This window comes from Mycteria americana, chromosome 6, assembly GCF_035582795.1.
Source record: "Mycteria americana isolate JAX WOST 10 ecotype Jacksonville Zoo and Gardens chromosome 6, USCA_MyAme_1.0, whole genome shotgun sequence".
Lineage (NCBI taxonomy): Eukaryota > Metazoa > Chordata > Aves > Ciconiiformes > Ciconiidae > Mycteria > Mycteria americana.
In genome coordinates, this window is record NC_134370.1 from 47,755,663 (window position 1) to 47,772,780 (window position 17,118).

The window sequence follows — 17,118 nt, forward strand, 5'->3', positions numbered from 1 at the left end:
GTGCAGATAGGTTACTACAAACTGAGATCATAACATCAAGCTGCCATTTGGTGCCATCACGTAATGGTACTAATTCAGTAATTCTGTAAAACTTAAATTTCAAAATTGAGATGATGTGTGAAGGGAGGTTAATGAAGTGAAGAAAGATGTAGGAAGCTAAGGAGATGATCAACTTTGAAGCTGAAGTCTATGTCTGTGTTAAAGGGAAGTTACAGTGAAGTGGTAAATGCCAGCCGGAGGGCAGCAGCTGATGGCAGTGACTGGCAATGTCACAGGGAAGTAGCTTAGCTTCCTGGAGAGTTGTTTGGAAATGCCAGTAGCAGGAACCAGGTGAATTTGTGGGTGATTCAGAGGTGGGTGATTTGAAAAAGTTGCTTAGTGTGGCTTCAGTGGAGCTGTAGGATGGGAAGACCATATCCTCAGTGGGTGCATAGATATTGAATAGTACTGATTTTGTTGTTGTTATTTATAAGGTGTTTAGAAGATGAAAAGCATCTCAGATCCACCTGTGTGTATTGTACTGGCCCCATAAACCATGAGATGGATAATGGCAGAAATGTACCATGGTGTGATTCTCTCCCAAGCTTCAGGGAATGGCAGAGGAGGAGAGTGTGGATGGGTGGTGGCAGACTGATCCATTTAGCTGCTGTCTTCATCTTCTCACAACAGCCCTCTTAGGTTCTGTCTGTAATTGAGCCAGGGAATATTAGATTACGTGAAAGTTTTCCAGCAGCTTCTCGGAGTGCTCAGTCAGCGTTGTTTAAAAACTAGCAAGTTTGAAGATAACCCTCTTTAGGAGATCATGTCCTGGAAGTACTCAACACTTACATCTCATCATCTACATTAAGTTTCTGGGAATTTTATTAAGCTCCTAGAAATCAGTTTTTGTGCTTGTAAGATTTCCTGTAATTGTCTCTTGAAATAATAGACGTGAATGGATCTTCACAAACGAAGGTCGCTCAGTGCACTTGCAAAACAATGCAAACCTGATGATGACAGTCCTACTGTAATGTGATTCAGGCTAAAAGCTTATTTAAAACACTTTCTACTCTGTATGTTTATGTCTAAGGTTACTTGTATGGGGCTGGGAGAGATGCAAGTGAAGAGCAGTGGTGTTCAAACGGAGTAGATGACCTAGTTATTGCAGAATTTCGGGCTGGTGTCCACTTTATTACCTGACAAAGAAAGCAGCTGTATGGTGCCTGGTCTGTTGTGTTGGTTGCCCTTGTTCCATGCTGTGGGTGGAGAAGGAGCTGCTGTCATTCAGAAAGGAATGTTAGTGGGCACATCTGTTGGGCTTTGAAGTAATTGAAGACTTGTGGGGGGGTTTTGGCTCCTGCTTAGTGGTGGCACTTAATGCAATTGAGTATTGCCTGTTTGTATCGGTCTTGAGGTTTAGGGCATGCCTGCCTGCACACCACTTCTATGACCTAGAGTCATCTGGAGAGCAGTGGGGAAAAACATGCAGTGCATCTGACGGTGCTGGTCTCCAGACCATCAATGGTCTGGAGGCAAGCAAAAAGTCTCTTTTAACTGGTCAAGAAATCTTTTAAACCTTCTCATGGTGAGGTTGCTTTTACTGTACCTGATAACATAAAATGTGACATGTTGGTTATTTCATTAATGCTTCCTTCCATGGCAAGGTGCGCATGGTGACAAGCTTTGGAGATGCTGTTCGATCCTGCACGTGCTCGGAGGGCAGCTGGAATTTCCCCTTGGTGCTCTGCTATTGGCAAAGGCTGGGGTTTTGACTGATTAAATATTTACAGTGGTGGTGTGACATGCTGTCCCTAGATGCTACTTTACTGGAGCAAATGTTTGTGCTGCTTGGTTTCAGACAGGCGTTGGCTTCTGAGCTGTTCTTTTGATGGCCCTTTGCTCCTCCACCAGCTCCTCCACCAGCGGTGGACCGAGTTACCACCAAGCAAAATTCTTATTCTTTGCTGTGAACTGATGTGAAACCAGTTGGTTTCCTTATGTTGGAGAATTTAAATGTGGTTTTGTGTTACTTATGCACCCATGGAATATAGCTGTGGATGTTGGTGAGGTTTGAACCATTTAGAGATGTCTGAGGCATGGGCAAAGCCAATGTTTCTGGAGTGTCTACTTTGATTCAGGAGTGCAGAAGCACAGTTGTGTAGAAAACTAAACTGGAAGCAGTATCAAACTCGTATTACTGTACCAATTCTGAAAAAGCCTCTGCTATTGGGATATAGATGCTGCAGTTGGCATGAAAACTGTTTAAATGCAAAAGCTGCTATGTTTAGAAAAGAAAACCAGCCATGAAATGGAAAGAAACAAAATGAAGAATTGATCAATACCATGTTTCAAGGAGATGGGAAAGGATTTTGCTAGAGAACTGAGCTTAAGTTGTTCTTCAATGGTTTTTATCTGCAGTGAATGCTGAAATTGAAACAGGAGCTTACTACCAGCATGTGATGAGAAGCTGAACTCTAAAATATGCTTTTCTCGTAATAACCGCAAGAATTAACCATGCAGCTCATCTTGATGGATGAAAACATGAATGGATCAAGTACTGCAAACTGTCATTCAGCAAATTATGCAGCTTGGAAATTCTGATTTAAGCTAATGTCCTAATAATCTTTTATTTATAATTCATTTATGCATTTAAGTGCATCCAGGTTCCTCCTTCCAATTCATACTTTCTTATTTTGACAGCAGAAAGAATTTAACTCGGATATTGGTGACCAGGCTTCCAGTTCAATTAAATTCCATTAAATTAAGGGGATTTATTTCAATTAAAATGCCTTTTTGGAGAAGTCCAGACCTTTGCAGGGTTTCCCATCCCTGTATCTCCAGCTTGCTTTGGTGTGCCTGAGCATGTCAACGTTGATAACGATAGTAAATGTAAATACCTCTAGTGAAAAGCAGTGGTGAAGTGGGATCTGTCTGAAGCACATTTGGGACTTGGCTGCTTTGTTAACCTAAAAAAAAATAAATCACTGCTGAAGGACTGACTGTGTTTTTCTCCAGGCAGAGCTTTATTATGAATGTTTTGTTAGTGAGATAGTTGTGACAGTGAGTCTTTAAAAGTGGCTGGAGAATTTCAACAAAATGGCTGCTTTCCTCAGGTTTCATTCCTATCTGGATATAAACAGGCTTGCTGCCCTGAGCTCTAGGCAATCTTCCTCGGCTTCAACATCTAAAATTTAATAGGTGGCTGTTGTAAATTAGATCTACTGTTTCAGTTTTCATCAAACCACATTTGAAGGAAAATTGGAGCATTTGAACATGTTCGCTTTTCCCTTGCTCACTGTCTGTTTCTGGCTGCTTTGCTCATTAAAATTTTTCATTGTAAACAGAAAATATCCTTTGTAAAAGCACACTTCTCCCTGCTGCAGCTTCAAGCCTAAGTAGTAATCCCATCTGAGCAGCATTGTAGCCTGTTCATAACTAATCTTTGTGGTGTAAGAGTCGTAGACAATAATCCTGTGTGCCAAATGAGAAGCCCATCCAGTTTCAGAACATAAACTATAATATACCAGTGCTGCTTAGTCTGGTGGTGTTTAAATGTTCTGTTAATTTTTGCAGTGCAGGGCAGAGTGAGTGTCCAAAGTGATTGCTGAGGGCTTGTACAGCAGCAACAAGGCTGATATGGTGCTGTAGCAGAACTAGTGTCAAAATGGGTTGAAACATCAAATTATTTTGGTGGTGTTTTAACCCCATATGACCGAGTTACAGGACATAGCTGCTCTGCAGCAGTTAACCTCTCATTGTGATAGATGCTGTGATTTACTCCTCCAAAGCTGCTTCCAAATAATTGTGAGATAAGTGTGTGCATGCAAGCAATTAATGCATGCAAGCAATTAATGCAGAGCAGCTGTTACCCTGTACCTTGGTGGTGTGCCTTGCCTTAAATTAGAACAATCCTTAATGCCAGAGGTTTTTGCATTTGTATTTAACCGTGGTTTACATTATGCAAACCAAGCCTCTTAGCGCTGCCTCCCTCCCTGTCGTCAGTCCTCCCTGTGTAATGCAGGCTCAGGTTGTATTGCTGTCCGCACTGTGTATGAGGAAAGGTACAGTTGTATTAATCCTTGCCTTCTGTATCAGTGAAACAACTGATTAAGTTTTAAATACTAGAACTTGGCTGTGGCAAGCAGAGAAAGCAGGCAGCCCAGCTGTTTCTGGTAGGAGCTTGTTGTGTTGGTGTGTTTTGTTTTTTTTTGGGGGGGGGGGGGTTTGGGTGTTTTTTTTTTTAATTAACATGTTGAACAAATAAGTGCTGTAGCTAGAGGAAGCTAAAGCCCAACGAGCCAATAAAAGCTACCCCTCACACCATATTTGTGTTACACATAGAACAAGCCAACAGTGCTAGTCTCTGGAGTATTATCCTAAATAATGTGCTGTTTTGTACACTGCTGTTGCAGTGGGAAAACAGCTTTCTTTTTGTGGTGCTGGGATACCTGGGGGGTCTGATCTAGGGAAACTTGTTTTGGAAAGCTGCAGTGGCACTGTGTTGGGAAAATGGAGAAGCTGCAAATGAAACGAGACCCTCTTGTTCTTCGTGACCATGTGTCCTTTGGTGAATGTTATTTGCTGGATTTGCCTTGTTGCACTTGATAATCACTGCAGACCACTTTAGTTCCTTATTAATATGGCATAACTTATCCTTCAGTGCAGGGGGAACCTGTCTGTTGTCTTTAAAAAAAGTCAGCCAGAGACCACTACCTCAGTTGCCTCTTAGCCTATTAAGTGATTAATAGGTATTCCCAGAAGCCTTAATACAGTGGCCAAGTGGGCTGCTGTAGCAGAAGGTAGGACAAGACTTCAGGCTAATATAAAATTCTTCTTAATTTGTCAAGCAATAGTATTAAGAAATACTGGTTCTTTGTACATCTGGCAGATCTCTGGGCCAAGTGAAGCATCCTTGTGTTTGAGAAGAGCTGCATGTTTTACTGTCTGAAACTAATTTGTAACTCTAGAGCATGGCAGGAGTGAGGGGCTCAGGTAATGTGCTTTATAGATGTCAGTGTGCTGGAAAGATTACATGGAGAAACCTATATGCACTATCTGCCTGGTATGTTTAGCAGGAGATTCCTGGTTTGAGGCAAGATGTGTCCTAGACCATGGAAAATTTTTTTAAAAATAAAAGTTGTACTGACTATAGAAGCTGGTATCATAACCAAGGTAATCTAGAGATAAGATCAGTTTGTTTACTAAAGCACATTTTCATCTTTGATTAATTTGCTCTAGGAAGTGTGTGTGTTTTAAGTGAGCTATTAAGAGCTCCTTATGTACTGCTACATAATATATACAGTATTACAGGAAAAGGTGTTGTGGAGACCCAAATACAAAGTAACCTAGAAAGATCATAAACTAAAGCCCTGAAAGAGGCTGCAGTCTTCCTCCCTGAAGCTGGAGTAGCCTTTTGGTGAAGGAGACCCTTAAATTCCCATACAGCTTCTTGGTGTCAGGACTGACTTGAAACAGTTTAACTGCTTTGCTCCCCTCTGTCTGCAGTGCTGGCACAGGCTCTGTGCTGCTGTGCACTGGGCTGGATCAGGGATCAGTGCTATCGGAAAGCTTTTTTTTCTCTCTTTTAATGGGGTTCCATACTGGTTTAGCATGATTCCTGCATGGCTGCAGCAGCTTGAGCAGTGTTGGCTGGGCAGAGCACTTGTTTGCTCCAGTGCCAGAGCAAAAGGTGAGGATGCAGCTCTCTAGGAGATACAAACCGTGCGAAGACCATCCTGTTGCCTGAAGAGCCTCTCACCCTTCCCTCAGGATACTTGGTGTATCCACATTGTGTTTGCACAGCGAGGTGTATCGGCTTGCTGCTTTGGCTGAGAGCTACAAAGAGAAGGGAAAATAACCCCATCAGAGCAGCGAGGTAGTCCAGCTTGTCCCAGAGCTGCACCATCACTGCTTTCGATTCAAAGAAATAGGTAAATCTGCCCATAAGTGGGATTGGCAGCAATGCTGTTATCCTGACTCCTGCTAGCATGATGGAGGTCGGGGTGCTCCCTTGCTGTTTCGTAATGGCCAGTTGCATGTGGTTGTCAGCCAAGCATCTTGTGTTATTACAGTTAGGAGCTTGAATCTGTATCTCCTGGGAGACTTGTTCAAAGGTGGGCTGTGGCCACGCTTTCACAATACAGTGTGTTTGGCAATACCATTTTCTGGTTTTTGTGCCCCATACTGTGTAGCAGATTTGCTGTCCCAGCTGTTTATGGGGCTCCACATAGACTGGATCAGGGATCTGGTCTAACCTTTCTAAAGCTGCTTTTGTTCACATGGGCTTTTTAAGCTGGAAAAATGTCTTAATTTGGCCTTAAACAAGCTGTGCTGGCATTAATAAGAACAGTAAGAACACACTGCAGAGGGAGAGGAGTGTCACTTTTTATAGTATAAACCACAAGACTTTGTGCTTACATTTTGACCCTAGGGCTTTATTTCAGTGAATGTTTTGTTGGTGTCCCTGCTGAAAGAGTCTGTCCTGCTTGTCCCTTCCTGCCCTCTCCCTTGTGCTAATGCAGCTGTTTGTGTGGTCAGGCAATCAAACACATTGGGGAACTGGTTCAATGAAAAAACAACTTAAAGGAAAAGAGAAAAAATAGATGCATTTCCAAGCCAGTAATTTGCAGTGTTGCAGCATAAGATGGCTGTACTAGTATGGATTGGTGAGCACAGGACATGCGAGCATGCGGCTGAGGGTAAGAATGGGGTGCAACCACTGCTTTGGGTGGCAGCACTGGCTTTTGGCAGCTTCAAGTTGTATCTATAGCCTACAGGCTCAGAAAATCACATTGCTAGTTTGTCCTACTTTTCAACAGCTTCAGAGTGTCCATTGAAAATTTGCCCTAAGGCAGACTTCCATTTTGGTGTCAAATGGCAAAGTACACATAGCCACTCTCGGGGCCCTTGCTGTTGCCTGTCTTGAATGTAAATGGTCCTAAAACTGAGCCCAGAGAGTTTGGATTTAGGGAGCTAAAACATGGTTCTGAACATAAGAAGCCATATGGTTTCCTATGTTTCTCGGCTCATCTAACCAAACCCTTGGCTGATGATACAGATTTAGTTGGAAGAAAAACTTGTGTACAAGTGAAAACCAGCTTTTATTTCTGGTCCTGTTTCTGACCTTCCTAGGCTGCATTTCTTTCCTTAGTTGTATAATTGTATAGTATTTTCTGAATCTTGGGGTGCTTTGGGAACACCTGGAGATTTCAAAGGACATTGTCATCTTACACTGGCAGCCAGTTACTTTCTGGGAGAGTTTTCAGACCAAGTGTTTTGGTGGTCGGGGCTGGGACAAACAAGGAATATTCTTGTTCTACAACTAGTGCGGAGCTTGTGGCAAAAAATGGGTGGGATGGATGGCAATTAGCCCTTCCTGCATTTTACGAACATCCTGGGTTTACATTGTGTAAGCCCACTGGACGTGGAGATGGTGGCACTTGGGCATCTGTTGTGGCAGCAGTAACTAACTTGTTCCTTAAGTCTTCAACTGTATTCTCATTTTATGTAGATGTTTTGCTTTGTAGAGTTTTTAAAAAATTTTTTAATCTGTCAAGTCAAACTATTTTCCAGTGTATATTAGTTAGTAACATGTACTGTCTGCACAGATTATATGAGATACACTGATTTCCCCATTTGCTTATTTAAAACCCTGCTTGGTGTTCTCATAACAGTATACCAACTTGGTCAAGCAGTTAATTATTTATTATCTTTCTTTTCTTTTCTCTAGAATCCAGCGACTATTACTCGAATACTGCTTAGCCATTTCAACTGGGATAAAGAGAAGCTGATGGAGAGGTAAGCAGCCATCTTAGCATGCAGCCATATTTCGCTTCAGACCTGCAAGAAATGTTTATTACCAGATTAATGTGAGAATGGATGAATGCACAGTATATGGCAGGAGGATCTCTTGTGTAAACTCTAAATGTTCCCCTTTAGCAGCCTTTACCAGCTAAGAGTGACTCCTTGTTTTAGTGTTATTAATATCTGTTAGACCTCAGAAGTTTTGGAAGCTGGTTGCCCCTTGGAGGAAGGGGTGCCTTTTGGTTTGAACACATACAGGCAGAGGATTTTCACAGGCTCTGGAAGAAAGCAAGCAGGAAGGGTTCCTATTATCTTGCAACTGTTTCAGATTTGGATTTAGTTGCTCTTGCATGTCATTCTAGCATGCATATTCCTGACATGTTTATTTGTTAGTCTTGCTGAGACTAAATTGTCCTTGATAAAGGTTCTGGTAAAGTGCATCTGTCTTCATCTTTGCAGCTCTAGGCTTTCTTTAGAGTGTGTGTGTGTAAATAATGGCTTGAGTTTTGCCTCTCCCTCCCCTTCAGAGCAGAGCATTTTATGGTTACTTCTCATCTTTGATTCCCAGCTCTTGGGGAAAGATGCTGGTAAAGGTGCTTTTTATAGTTTGTTGTTCTACAGTGGAGGTCAAATCCAGCTACAGTGGTAATGCACTTTTTTCAATGCCATTGTTGCTGTTGAATAGTGTGTGAGGGAGCTGGAGAATTCAGTTTACTTCTAGAAGCTGAGGGGGAGAATCAGTCTGAACCAGGTGCAGCATAAAGGCAGTACAGGGACTTACTGGTTATTATGGTCTTTGCTGGTCTTAACAACTATTAAGAGACACATGTGGGTGGGTTGGGGGTGAGGGCAGAAGGACTCTGTGCCTGGTGGGATTGTTTGGCCTTCTCTAGGTTACCATTTCCTTTGCCTGATGATTGGGGTATGAGGAGATAGGATGCTTTGTAGTCTGTAAAACCATGTGCAGAAGCAATTGTTGGTAGTACTGTTGAATTGATAAATACCAGTTAACAGCCTGTAGGTGCTCTGGTCTGTGGGCTGAGCCCATGTAGTTTGGTGCTCTTTCACGCAGGGTGCAAGTGTGGAAGAGCAACAGATTTTCTGTCTTCTAGTAGATAGTTTTGGAGTTCAAATATTTCCACTCTCCTGGGATAATTGATTTAGGACACCTTTAGCCCCCTTTGTGTAACGTTTTCAGTTAGTGATGGTGCTCAGGTATCTCTTACTTGCCCTAGATTTTTTTTTCTGAAGTGATTTTTTTTTTTAAGCTTTCTAGTCTTTGCTTTCTTTCCTGAGATTGACCTCTTTTAGTTAATTTTGGAAGTATGAAAGCTTGTGTTCCAAATATAGTCACATTGAGGCTATTTAATGCTGACTACAACTGTTAAGCATTCTGATTTAGTTCCTTCTCTATAATGTGTGTCTGTTCACTTCTTTGTATTTGATTTTTCTTGTGCTGGTTCTTTTGGTCAGGCTAAAGTTCACTCTTCTTGGCTATCTCCATCTCACTTTGAGATACCTCTACATAAGTGTACTGAAATGTCATCTGTTATGCAATAGGGTTTTTCCCTTCTCACTGAAAGCTTGTTTAAGGCTGCCATCAATTAAAAAAAAAAATTGGGCTGTGGGTTTTTTCAAAGAGGGGTGTCAGTCACTTCTGTGTGAGGTATTACTGTTAAGGCTTTTACAGTTTCCAGCCAAAACACTTTAAGTACACATAAATACTTACAAAGTCCACAGGTAAACATTTACTCTTGGTATATATTCATTAAAATACTTACCTTAATTCTATAGGATTACCCCTGTGAGTAATGTAATACATGACCCTTGCTTATGCAGATCTATTGCACACTAGTCACAGTTTTGGTGCTGATGTCCTGTTGTATTAGAAAAACATTAAAATGTTTTTCTCTCAAGTAGCTGGTGCTGCTTTCTGTCACTTCTTCACCAAATAGCTTCCACAAAGCCCTTTGTAGTGCTTTGCTGATGCTCAGCTGTGTTAAAGCAGAAGCAGGAGTGTGGGGAAGAGGCTGGCTCTTAGTGTTCAAGAAGATTTTGTGATTGCTGTGGTAATAGGTGAAGGCAAGGTTGGGAGGCAGGTGTTCACTTCAGTAGCCAGGATGCAAAACAATCAGTTTGAAATGGCGATGGAGCTGGAAGTGATGCTATGAGCTAGCAACAGATCTCATCTTTTTGCTAAAATAGAGGTTGTTCTTGTTCAGAGGAATGTGACAAGCTGATAAAGCCCAAATTTAGGCTTGGTTAGTCTTCCAAAACAGAGATCACTTTTCAGACTTGTTTGGCTTTGTGTGTGTCCAGCAAATCTTATTGCAGCATTGTGCTAGTGTAAATGAGCTGAAAAACACTGGGCATTCATGGGGAGGTGGAGAGGCATGCTCTAATCAGGCAAAAAAACCAAATTTAAACACTACTTTTTTTTTTAAGGGGAAAAAACCCAAAACTTGAAAGTAACACTGTCCATTTACTGTGTCTTCAGCATTTGACCCAAAAAAAGTCTTGTGTCTGAAATCTCCAGCTCGCTAATAGCTGAACTTGTGCACTGGCTTGCCTGTTGGTGTGCAACAGGTTGTTGGTGTTGTGTTTAGCCTGTACGGGCTAAACCCAGGCAGAGCCTGACCCTGAGGCTGGAGCGTCTGCTCATGCTGGGGAGCCAGCAGGTAACTGCTGCTATTGCTTTCTCAAGGGTACCAAGTAAAAGCACTCACGCACAGTGTTCTTCCACACAAAGGGAATCCGTGTTCTGCAACAGTGTTGGAGGCTTTTTTTTTTTCCTAGGAGACTCTTAGTTTAAACAGTTGAACTTGTATAAATTTGGCCTCTTTTACTCCTAATAACCATTAGAAAGACTTCCCAGGAAATTCCTGTTGTTGCCTGCAGTCTGGGTGGGTTTAATGCTTGCTAAGATGTAGTATTTGGGTGCAATTTTTGGTAATTGATAGCACACCAAGTCAGAGCTTGAACTCAGTTGCTTAATGGTGTATATTTACAGTACCTAGCCAGTGTCTGTTTTACCTTAGCTCATTGTGAGTCAGCATGACCTAACAGGCAGCCTTATCAAACTTTGCCTGTAGTAAAGCAGATGAATGAAGTGGCTTATTTTTTTGATAAGTGTTGAGTGTAATGAGGTCTGAGCTTGTGGGATGGAAATGTCCATGTTTTAAAACATGAAAACCTTTGCATTGCTTTTTTGGTATTGTTATAATAAGCAGGTTATTGTTGTCTGTGCCAGGTTTGTCATAGAGTAATTGCATGGCGTTATTAAGAGGGTAGATGTTACAGGTATTTATTCTACTTATAATGAAGTAATAGCCACAATTGAAAAACTGCCCTATCCACTGGTGAAGCACTAATTATTTGACTGTGTCCAAAAGCAAAATTGGTGTTTTGGGGTGGATTTGTTTGACGAATGGAAGTGGGTACTGGAGGAAGTACTCGAGTTCAGCTTCTGATGTGCTGCATGTGTTTTGGAGAATAAAGATGTTAAATATTACATTTTCCTCTGTCTCACAGGCTTGGTTAATAGAGGTAGAAGACTAGCAGGTGCAGATTGAGCAGGTAACCTCAGAAATAAGTGAAGGAATTGCTTTGGGTTATAACTTTATGTTGATTACCTTCCAGTTTTACCATCGCTGATAGCATCTGTCCCTCCTGAGGGGAATTTTTGGGGAGGAACCTCCTCATGATGAAAAGACTAAAACACAGCTCTCCTGCTTTATGTACCTTCCCCTGGTCTTTTTTTTTTTATTAAAGAAAAGTAATTCAGTGTGTAACCAAAGGCCCAATTTAATCCCTGGAGGTACAGGCAGAGGTATTGCAGTCCCTCATAGGTGGTTATCTTGGTGGCCACATGTCTGTCCTCTGAGCCCAGGACAGATGCCAGGACGACCCTGTGGCTTGGCTGCTGGCCCAGATCGCCTCTTCCTCTTGCATTCAAGGTCTGACTCCTCTCTGTAGGTACCTGGCCATCTGCTTTCCTTTGGGCAAATAAGTACTTAACACTATTCAGTGGAGGCTGAACAGGTGAAAAATTGTGTATGGCAGATGTTTTGGTATGAAGATATCTTTTACTGCAAGTATACTGATTCTCTGACATTCACAAATGCTATTTCACTAAAGTAAATATCCCAAAGTGTGTACTAGAAGCAATTTTTTTTCCAGTGAAAAGGCTTTTTATCTTTGATACTCCCTTGGATACTATTTGATTATGTCTAGAAAACTCTGATTAGGCAGTTATCAACAGCAGGAGGAAATTTTGAGGAAATAAAGAAACTGACAGCTTGATCCCTCTGCCAAAAAGACTTGATACTATTATGGACTTATGGTGTTGGTAAGCAGTGAAGGAATTATAGAAGAACTCAAAAATAATTCACTGGTGTGTCTATTTATTTTAAAGTAGCAGAGAAAACAACTTGGTTTGTGATGAAGAGAATGAATTTTGAAAAACTAATAAACCAGTTGTTGAAGTCAGCTATATTGAGCAATGAGTTGAATGTCGAATAGACCGTAACATTTCTTGAGTATCAGAAGTGCTAGAATTGTTGAATATCTGCATTGCAACAGGAGAAGAAGATAAAGGATTTAAGCCTGTTACAGGTGCTGTGCTGCTCCCTAAGGTGAAAATAAGGACCAAGCTACCAAGAAGCAACGCTTTAATAGTAACTTGAAGGATGGCTTGAGGAAAAATAAAAAAACCCTGAGTTGTGAAGGAAGTGAGGAGGGAATTAAAGGATTTTTCCCACATTTCACACCAGAGATGATGGCATGCAGCTATATGATATAAAATATGGGGGAATCATTGGGTTCAGCTATTAGTGTGGTGTGTATGGAGTTACTTTGATCAAAAGCGAAGTAGCAGACTAGATGGAACCTATTAATAAGTCCCTTATCGGTTAATTTTGGGATGAATGTGAGTGATAATGAATGACTTGGCACGAATCTGTTTGGAGGCATTTGGTTCAGAGGAGTATCCAGATGTCATATGGAGAAAAAAAAACCAGACAGCTGGGAGGACCCTAGCAATGAAAGTGGTACAAAGTGTCACAATAGGTCTCATCAACAGAGAGGTGGAAAAGAATGTGGGGTTTCTAGTAGAGATTAAAATGGAGCTGCTAACATGAAGGAGCTCTGGAGAAAGGTAGATATCACTTAGGATGCATTAGGTGAGATCTGCAGGAGAAATGTAGGTGAAATTGTATGAGATCGTGGTGAAATCTTAACTGGGATTGCATTTGTTTTGACCTCCTTGGGTTCAAGGAGGATGAATGGAAATGGAAACTGGTGGTTAAGGTTTGCTGGGACAGAGGAGTGGAGAAATGTCATGCGAGAAGCTTATCAGCTGTGTTGGGAAAGGGTGTTAGAGCTGCTGCTTGTGAATCCTTCAGTGGAAGAACATGGGAAGGGCAAAGGGAGATCTGCTTAAACGGATGGTCTGTCAATGCTTGAACAAGTGGGGAAGAAGGTGTGATAATAGGAATTAAGAGTTGTTCTTAACCATTGAAGGAACTGGAACAGTCTTTTGACTGGGCCCTCAGTGTGTTTGCATAAGGAGTGGTGGAGCAGTTAGAGAGGTGTTGGACTTTACTCTGGAGTACCCGTTGCAACTGTGTATTGTCAGAGAGATCCAGGTTTTCTTAGGAACTCTAGAAAATGCCAGTTTCCTTACTGCCCAGTGACAGTGTAATTTTTAGGTCTGAGACACATACATGCAAATCACTGTGGAAATGACTTGGTTAAGTGCATCCTGGCACAGCAAAGAAAGCAAATGCATTAAAAGAAAACAGCTTGTGGGCCCAGCACGGAGAAGGAGGAATAACCAATACCCTGTTTCTCTTCAACGCTGGTCAGGTTTACAAGTGGCATCCCAAAGAGCAGAGTGAATACTGTAAGGATTAAGAGTGCAGCAGGTTAAAAAGGCAAAACGTAGCCTTTCTTCTTAGATTTGTTTTCTCCCTCTTCTGCATGGCCCTGGCTGAGTGTCTCAGCTGCCTTGTTTGCTTCTCTTATGTAAGTGTAGGAGAGACCAGGCACTTCTGAGATGGAAACCACTGAATATGAGCTGTGGCTCTTGCACCAAAATGTAAGCATCTCCATGCTTTGCAGTATATTGGTACTTTGGAAGTGTTTAAATTGGTTAAGGACTCCAATCTATGCATCTTATTTGAGTTATGTTTATCACTAGCTTTTAGCCCCAAAAACCACATGATGGCAAATCACTTATTTTCTATCTGTTATTGTGAAACTACTGAAAGCCTGGGAAGGAAATGGTTGTTCTGAGTTAGTTACCTGTTGGTATTTAGAGGGGATAGGTAATTCCAGCTGAAAAGCGGTTGTTGGTGACTTTCTGTCCATATTTCTTGGTGTTGGGCCATAGGTATCATGGCTCAGAGTAGCTTTTGCAGAGATTTTGTAAAAATAGAACTGCCTGGTGGAAGTGGTAAAGTCAAGTTCCTGACGTGGATGTGCACTTTTAAAAACAGCCCACCATTACAACACTCTCTGGTATTTCCATAAGCATTTAGCTGACCGTGAATGGCAGTATTAAAGTTGCATCATAGCATTTGTCTTCAAAACTATTTTCTCTGCAAACATCACACCCAACTGTTTGCTCTCTTCAAACGGAGGATGTCCTACACTGATCGTGCTGCATGTAAGAACAATTTGAAGGCTGGAAACCTTTTGTGGAGTTAATATTTATCCATGACTCGTTAATAAACAAATAGTAACTATAATGGGACTGCACTGAATTCACTTGCCAAAATTTTCTAGGTATAAGTAATCCTGAAGGCAAACAAAATAAATTGGTTGAGTTAAATCCCTGAGCTAACATTGAAGAACAGTGGCAAAGCCTTGTGTATGCTGCAATGCCAGAATTCACCACTACCTTCAGAATTCAGTGTCTTGAAAATTAAGATCTGAAGTGTGTGAACTGCATCAAGAAACATATGAACCAGCAGTGAAATTAACCCTTTTTAACTATAAGTCAAGTCTTGTTGGTAGGTAGTGCTGTAAGAGAGCTGCTATGGATTTGGGACTTTTTGGGAATACTGTGGGATAAGACCACTTAGCCAGAGGCATTTTGATTAGATGTTGTGTAACAGGTGTAGTCCCACATTTTTGAGACACACCTAGTAACTTCTTTCCCTAGCAGAAAGTCTTGGTTCTCTTCTATCTGTTGGTGGACAGCAGATTTTTTTTTTGTCTGTTTTGTGATGGGCTTGTAAAGACTCCAACTTCAGCCTTGCCTGCGTGCTTAGTTACAGGGACAGTTGTCTGCTGGGAATAAATTTGCTGCTCTTAAGTGTAAATGACTGCACTATGGTCAAATGTAGGTGCCACTTTATTTGGATTTAACTTGCTGATGATAATGGGGTAGGGGGAAAATGCTTGTTTACTGGCATTGAGTGGGGGATGTACATGCAGGCAAGGTTAGCTGGTTAATTGTCAGATTTGATTAGTTCTTTGCAGTTGCTGCAGGCTGGAGAAAGATAGCTGGTGTCTTGATATTGGGAAGAGGCTGACCTGCCTACTCATGGTTCTTTCAAAACTGATGGTCCTCATGAAGTTGAAGAGCTTTCTGTAAGACTGTAAACCAAAGCAGTATTTTTTTTTTTCCCCTTAAGGGAATAGGAAATAGAAAGTGGTCTTTCATCTCTCCCTAACCAGTTTTGTGTCCTCCTTTCCATGAGATATCTATAATCTAGATATCTATAATAATTGTAAACCTGGAATTGTATTTTCTTAGGAGGTTGTTAAAATATCTTGGGTCGACTGGAGGCAAAAGATACTCAAATGGCTAGGATTTTGGCCCAAGAGATGGACTGTGCAGGCTTCGGACATGGGCAAGATGTTTAGTGTAAAAGTGAAGACTGGCCTAACTGGAGATCAGAGTCCTGATCCAGCAACAGTTGCTTCCAAACTCTGGAGACGCCTGAAGTGTGTGAAACGCAGTCCTGTAGTTGTCTTAATTGGAGATCGGTGATTATGCGTAAGTGCTCCATCAGCTTAACCAAGTGTCTGACCCTGCTGACGCATTTCTCCTTAGATCAGAGAAGGAAGTGCCAAAATTCAAGTCAGGACCTCTTTGGGGCACACTTAATGTAGACTGAGTACACAGAGGAAAACGTGAAGTACAGGAACTAAGGAACTGCTGAATCACGAACCATGACTGATTGCTGCTTCCTGCCTACTCTTTAATGTTTTAGTGATTAGAATATTAGGGAAAAATGGAAGGCTTAAGCTGAAAAGAGAATTGAACCTGGGGGCATCAAACCTGTGCTTTAGGAAAGCGTCCTGGTGCCTGGACTGCAAAGTAAGACATTCTTGCTTCAATTTCCTGTCCTGGAGCTTTAATGCAAAGAAATCACTGTGGAGAATCATGAATTATTGAAATGTAGCTGAAGAATTGAAGGTACTTGAATTTTCAATTCAAGCCCTAATCTCTGAAATGGTGTAGTTGTGTAATATCGACCTTTGTGGTCATGGCCATGTTGTGTTACATTAGTGAAGAGTTTGTTAAAAGTAGTGGGTGTGTGGTTTTTTTGAAGTATTAAAACCAACTTTGTCCATTTAACTCCTAAATAGAATTTGAAAAATGACTTACAGGGAAAGTAGTTAAATTTTAATTTTCTTGTGTGTGTTATGCAGGTACTTTGACGGCAACTTGGAGAAGCTCTTTGCAGAGTGTCATGTAATTAATCCAAGTAAAAAGTCTCGAACGCGCCAGATGAACACAAGGTCATCAGCCCAGGACATGCCTTGTCAGATCTGCTATCTGAACTACCCAAACTCGGTGAGTACCTGGCAGCCAAGGTGGTATCTGACCAGTAACTCCCCCAACTTTGCTATCTGAAACTTAACATTTTGAGCAGAAGTCTAAGGACTTCTCCAGCAGTATTTTAAAAAAAGCCTTTGAAATTAAACTGAGATGTCACTTTTTTCATTGAATCTTCTAATCTGTAGCATATGCATTAAAAAATGGTGTTCAAGATTGTTTCTTAACGCAATAAACTTGTGTGCTGCAGCTGATCCAAAGGTTTTGCTTCTGCAAAAGCCTTTGAGGATGCTGGGGTCTGGGGAGCAGCACAGTAAAGTTCTTCAGAAAAAAGCAAGCAGTAGATCAAGTTATTTTTACAAAGGTCAGATACCAGTTGAGACATGCAAATAAATGATACATGAAAGAAAAAATATGTGGAAAGCACGATGGGCAAAGGGATTTACTTAAATAGAATGACAAGACAGGAAAGAGCTTATAAAAGTAGTAAATAATGATGAAAAATAGTCAAGCTAGAAAGCCTAGAATAAAACTGAGTAGGAGTA

General features: G+C 41.3%; 1 protein-coding gene across 2 annotated transcripts in view; it reads left to right on the forward strand.

Annotated features, from left to right (window-relative positions):
* The window catches only part of ARIH1 (ariadne RBR E3 ubiquitin protein ligase 1), a 62,338-nt gene that overhangs the window by 18,513 nt on the left and 26,707 nt on the right, over positions 1 to 17,118 (forward strand). For both annotated transcript variants that reach the window (XM_075505587.1, XM_075505588.1), the window contains exons 2-3: positions 7,709 to 7,776; positions 16,447 to 16,591. In XM_075505587.1, coding sequence (XP_075361702.1) covers positions 7,709 to 7,776; positions 16,447 to 16,591 — 213 coding nt within the window. The remainder of the gene's footprint in view (positions 1 to 7,708; positions 7,777 to 16,446; positions 16,592 to 17,118) is intronic.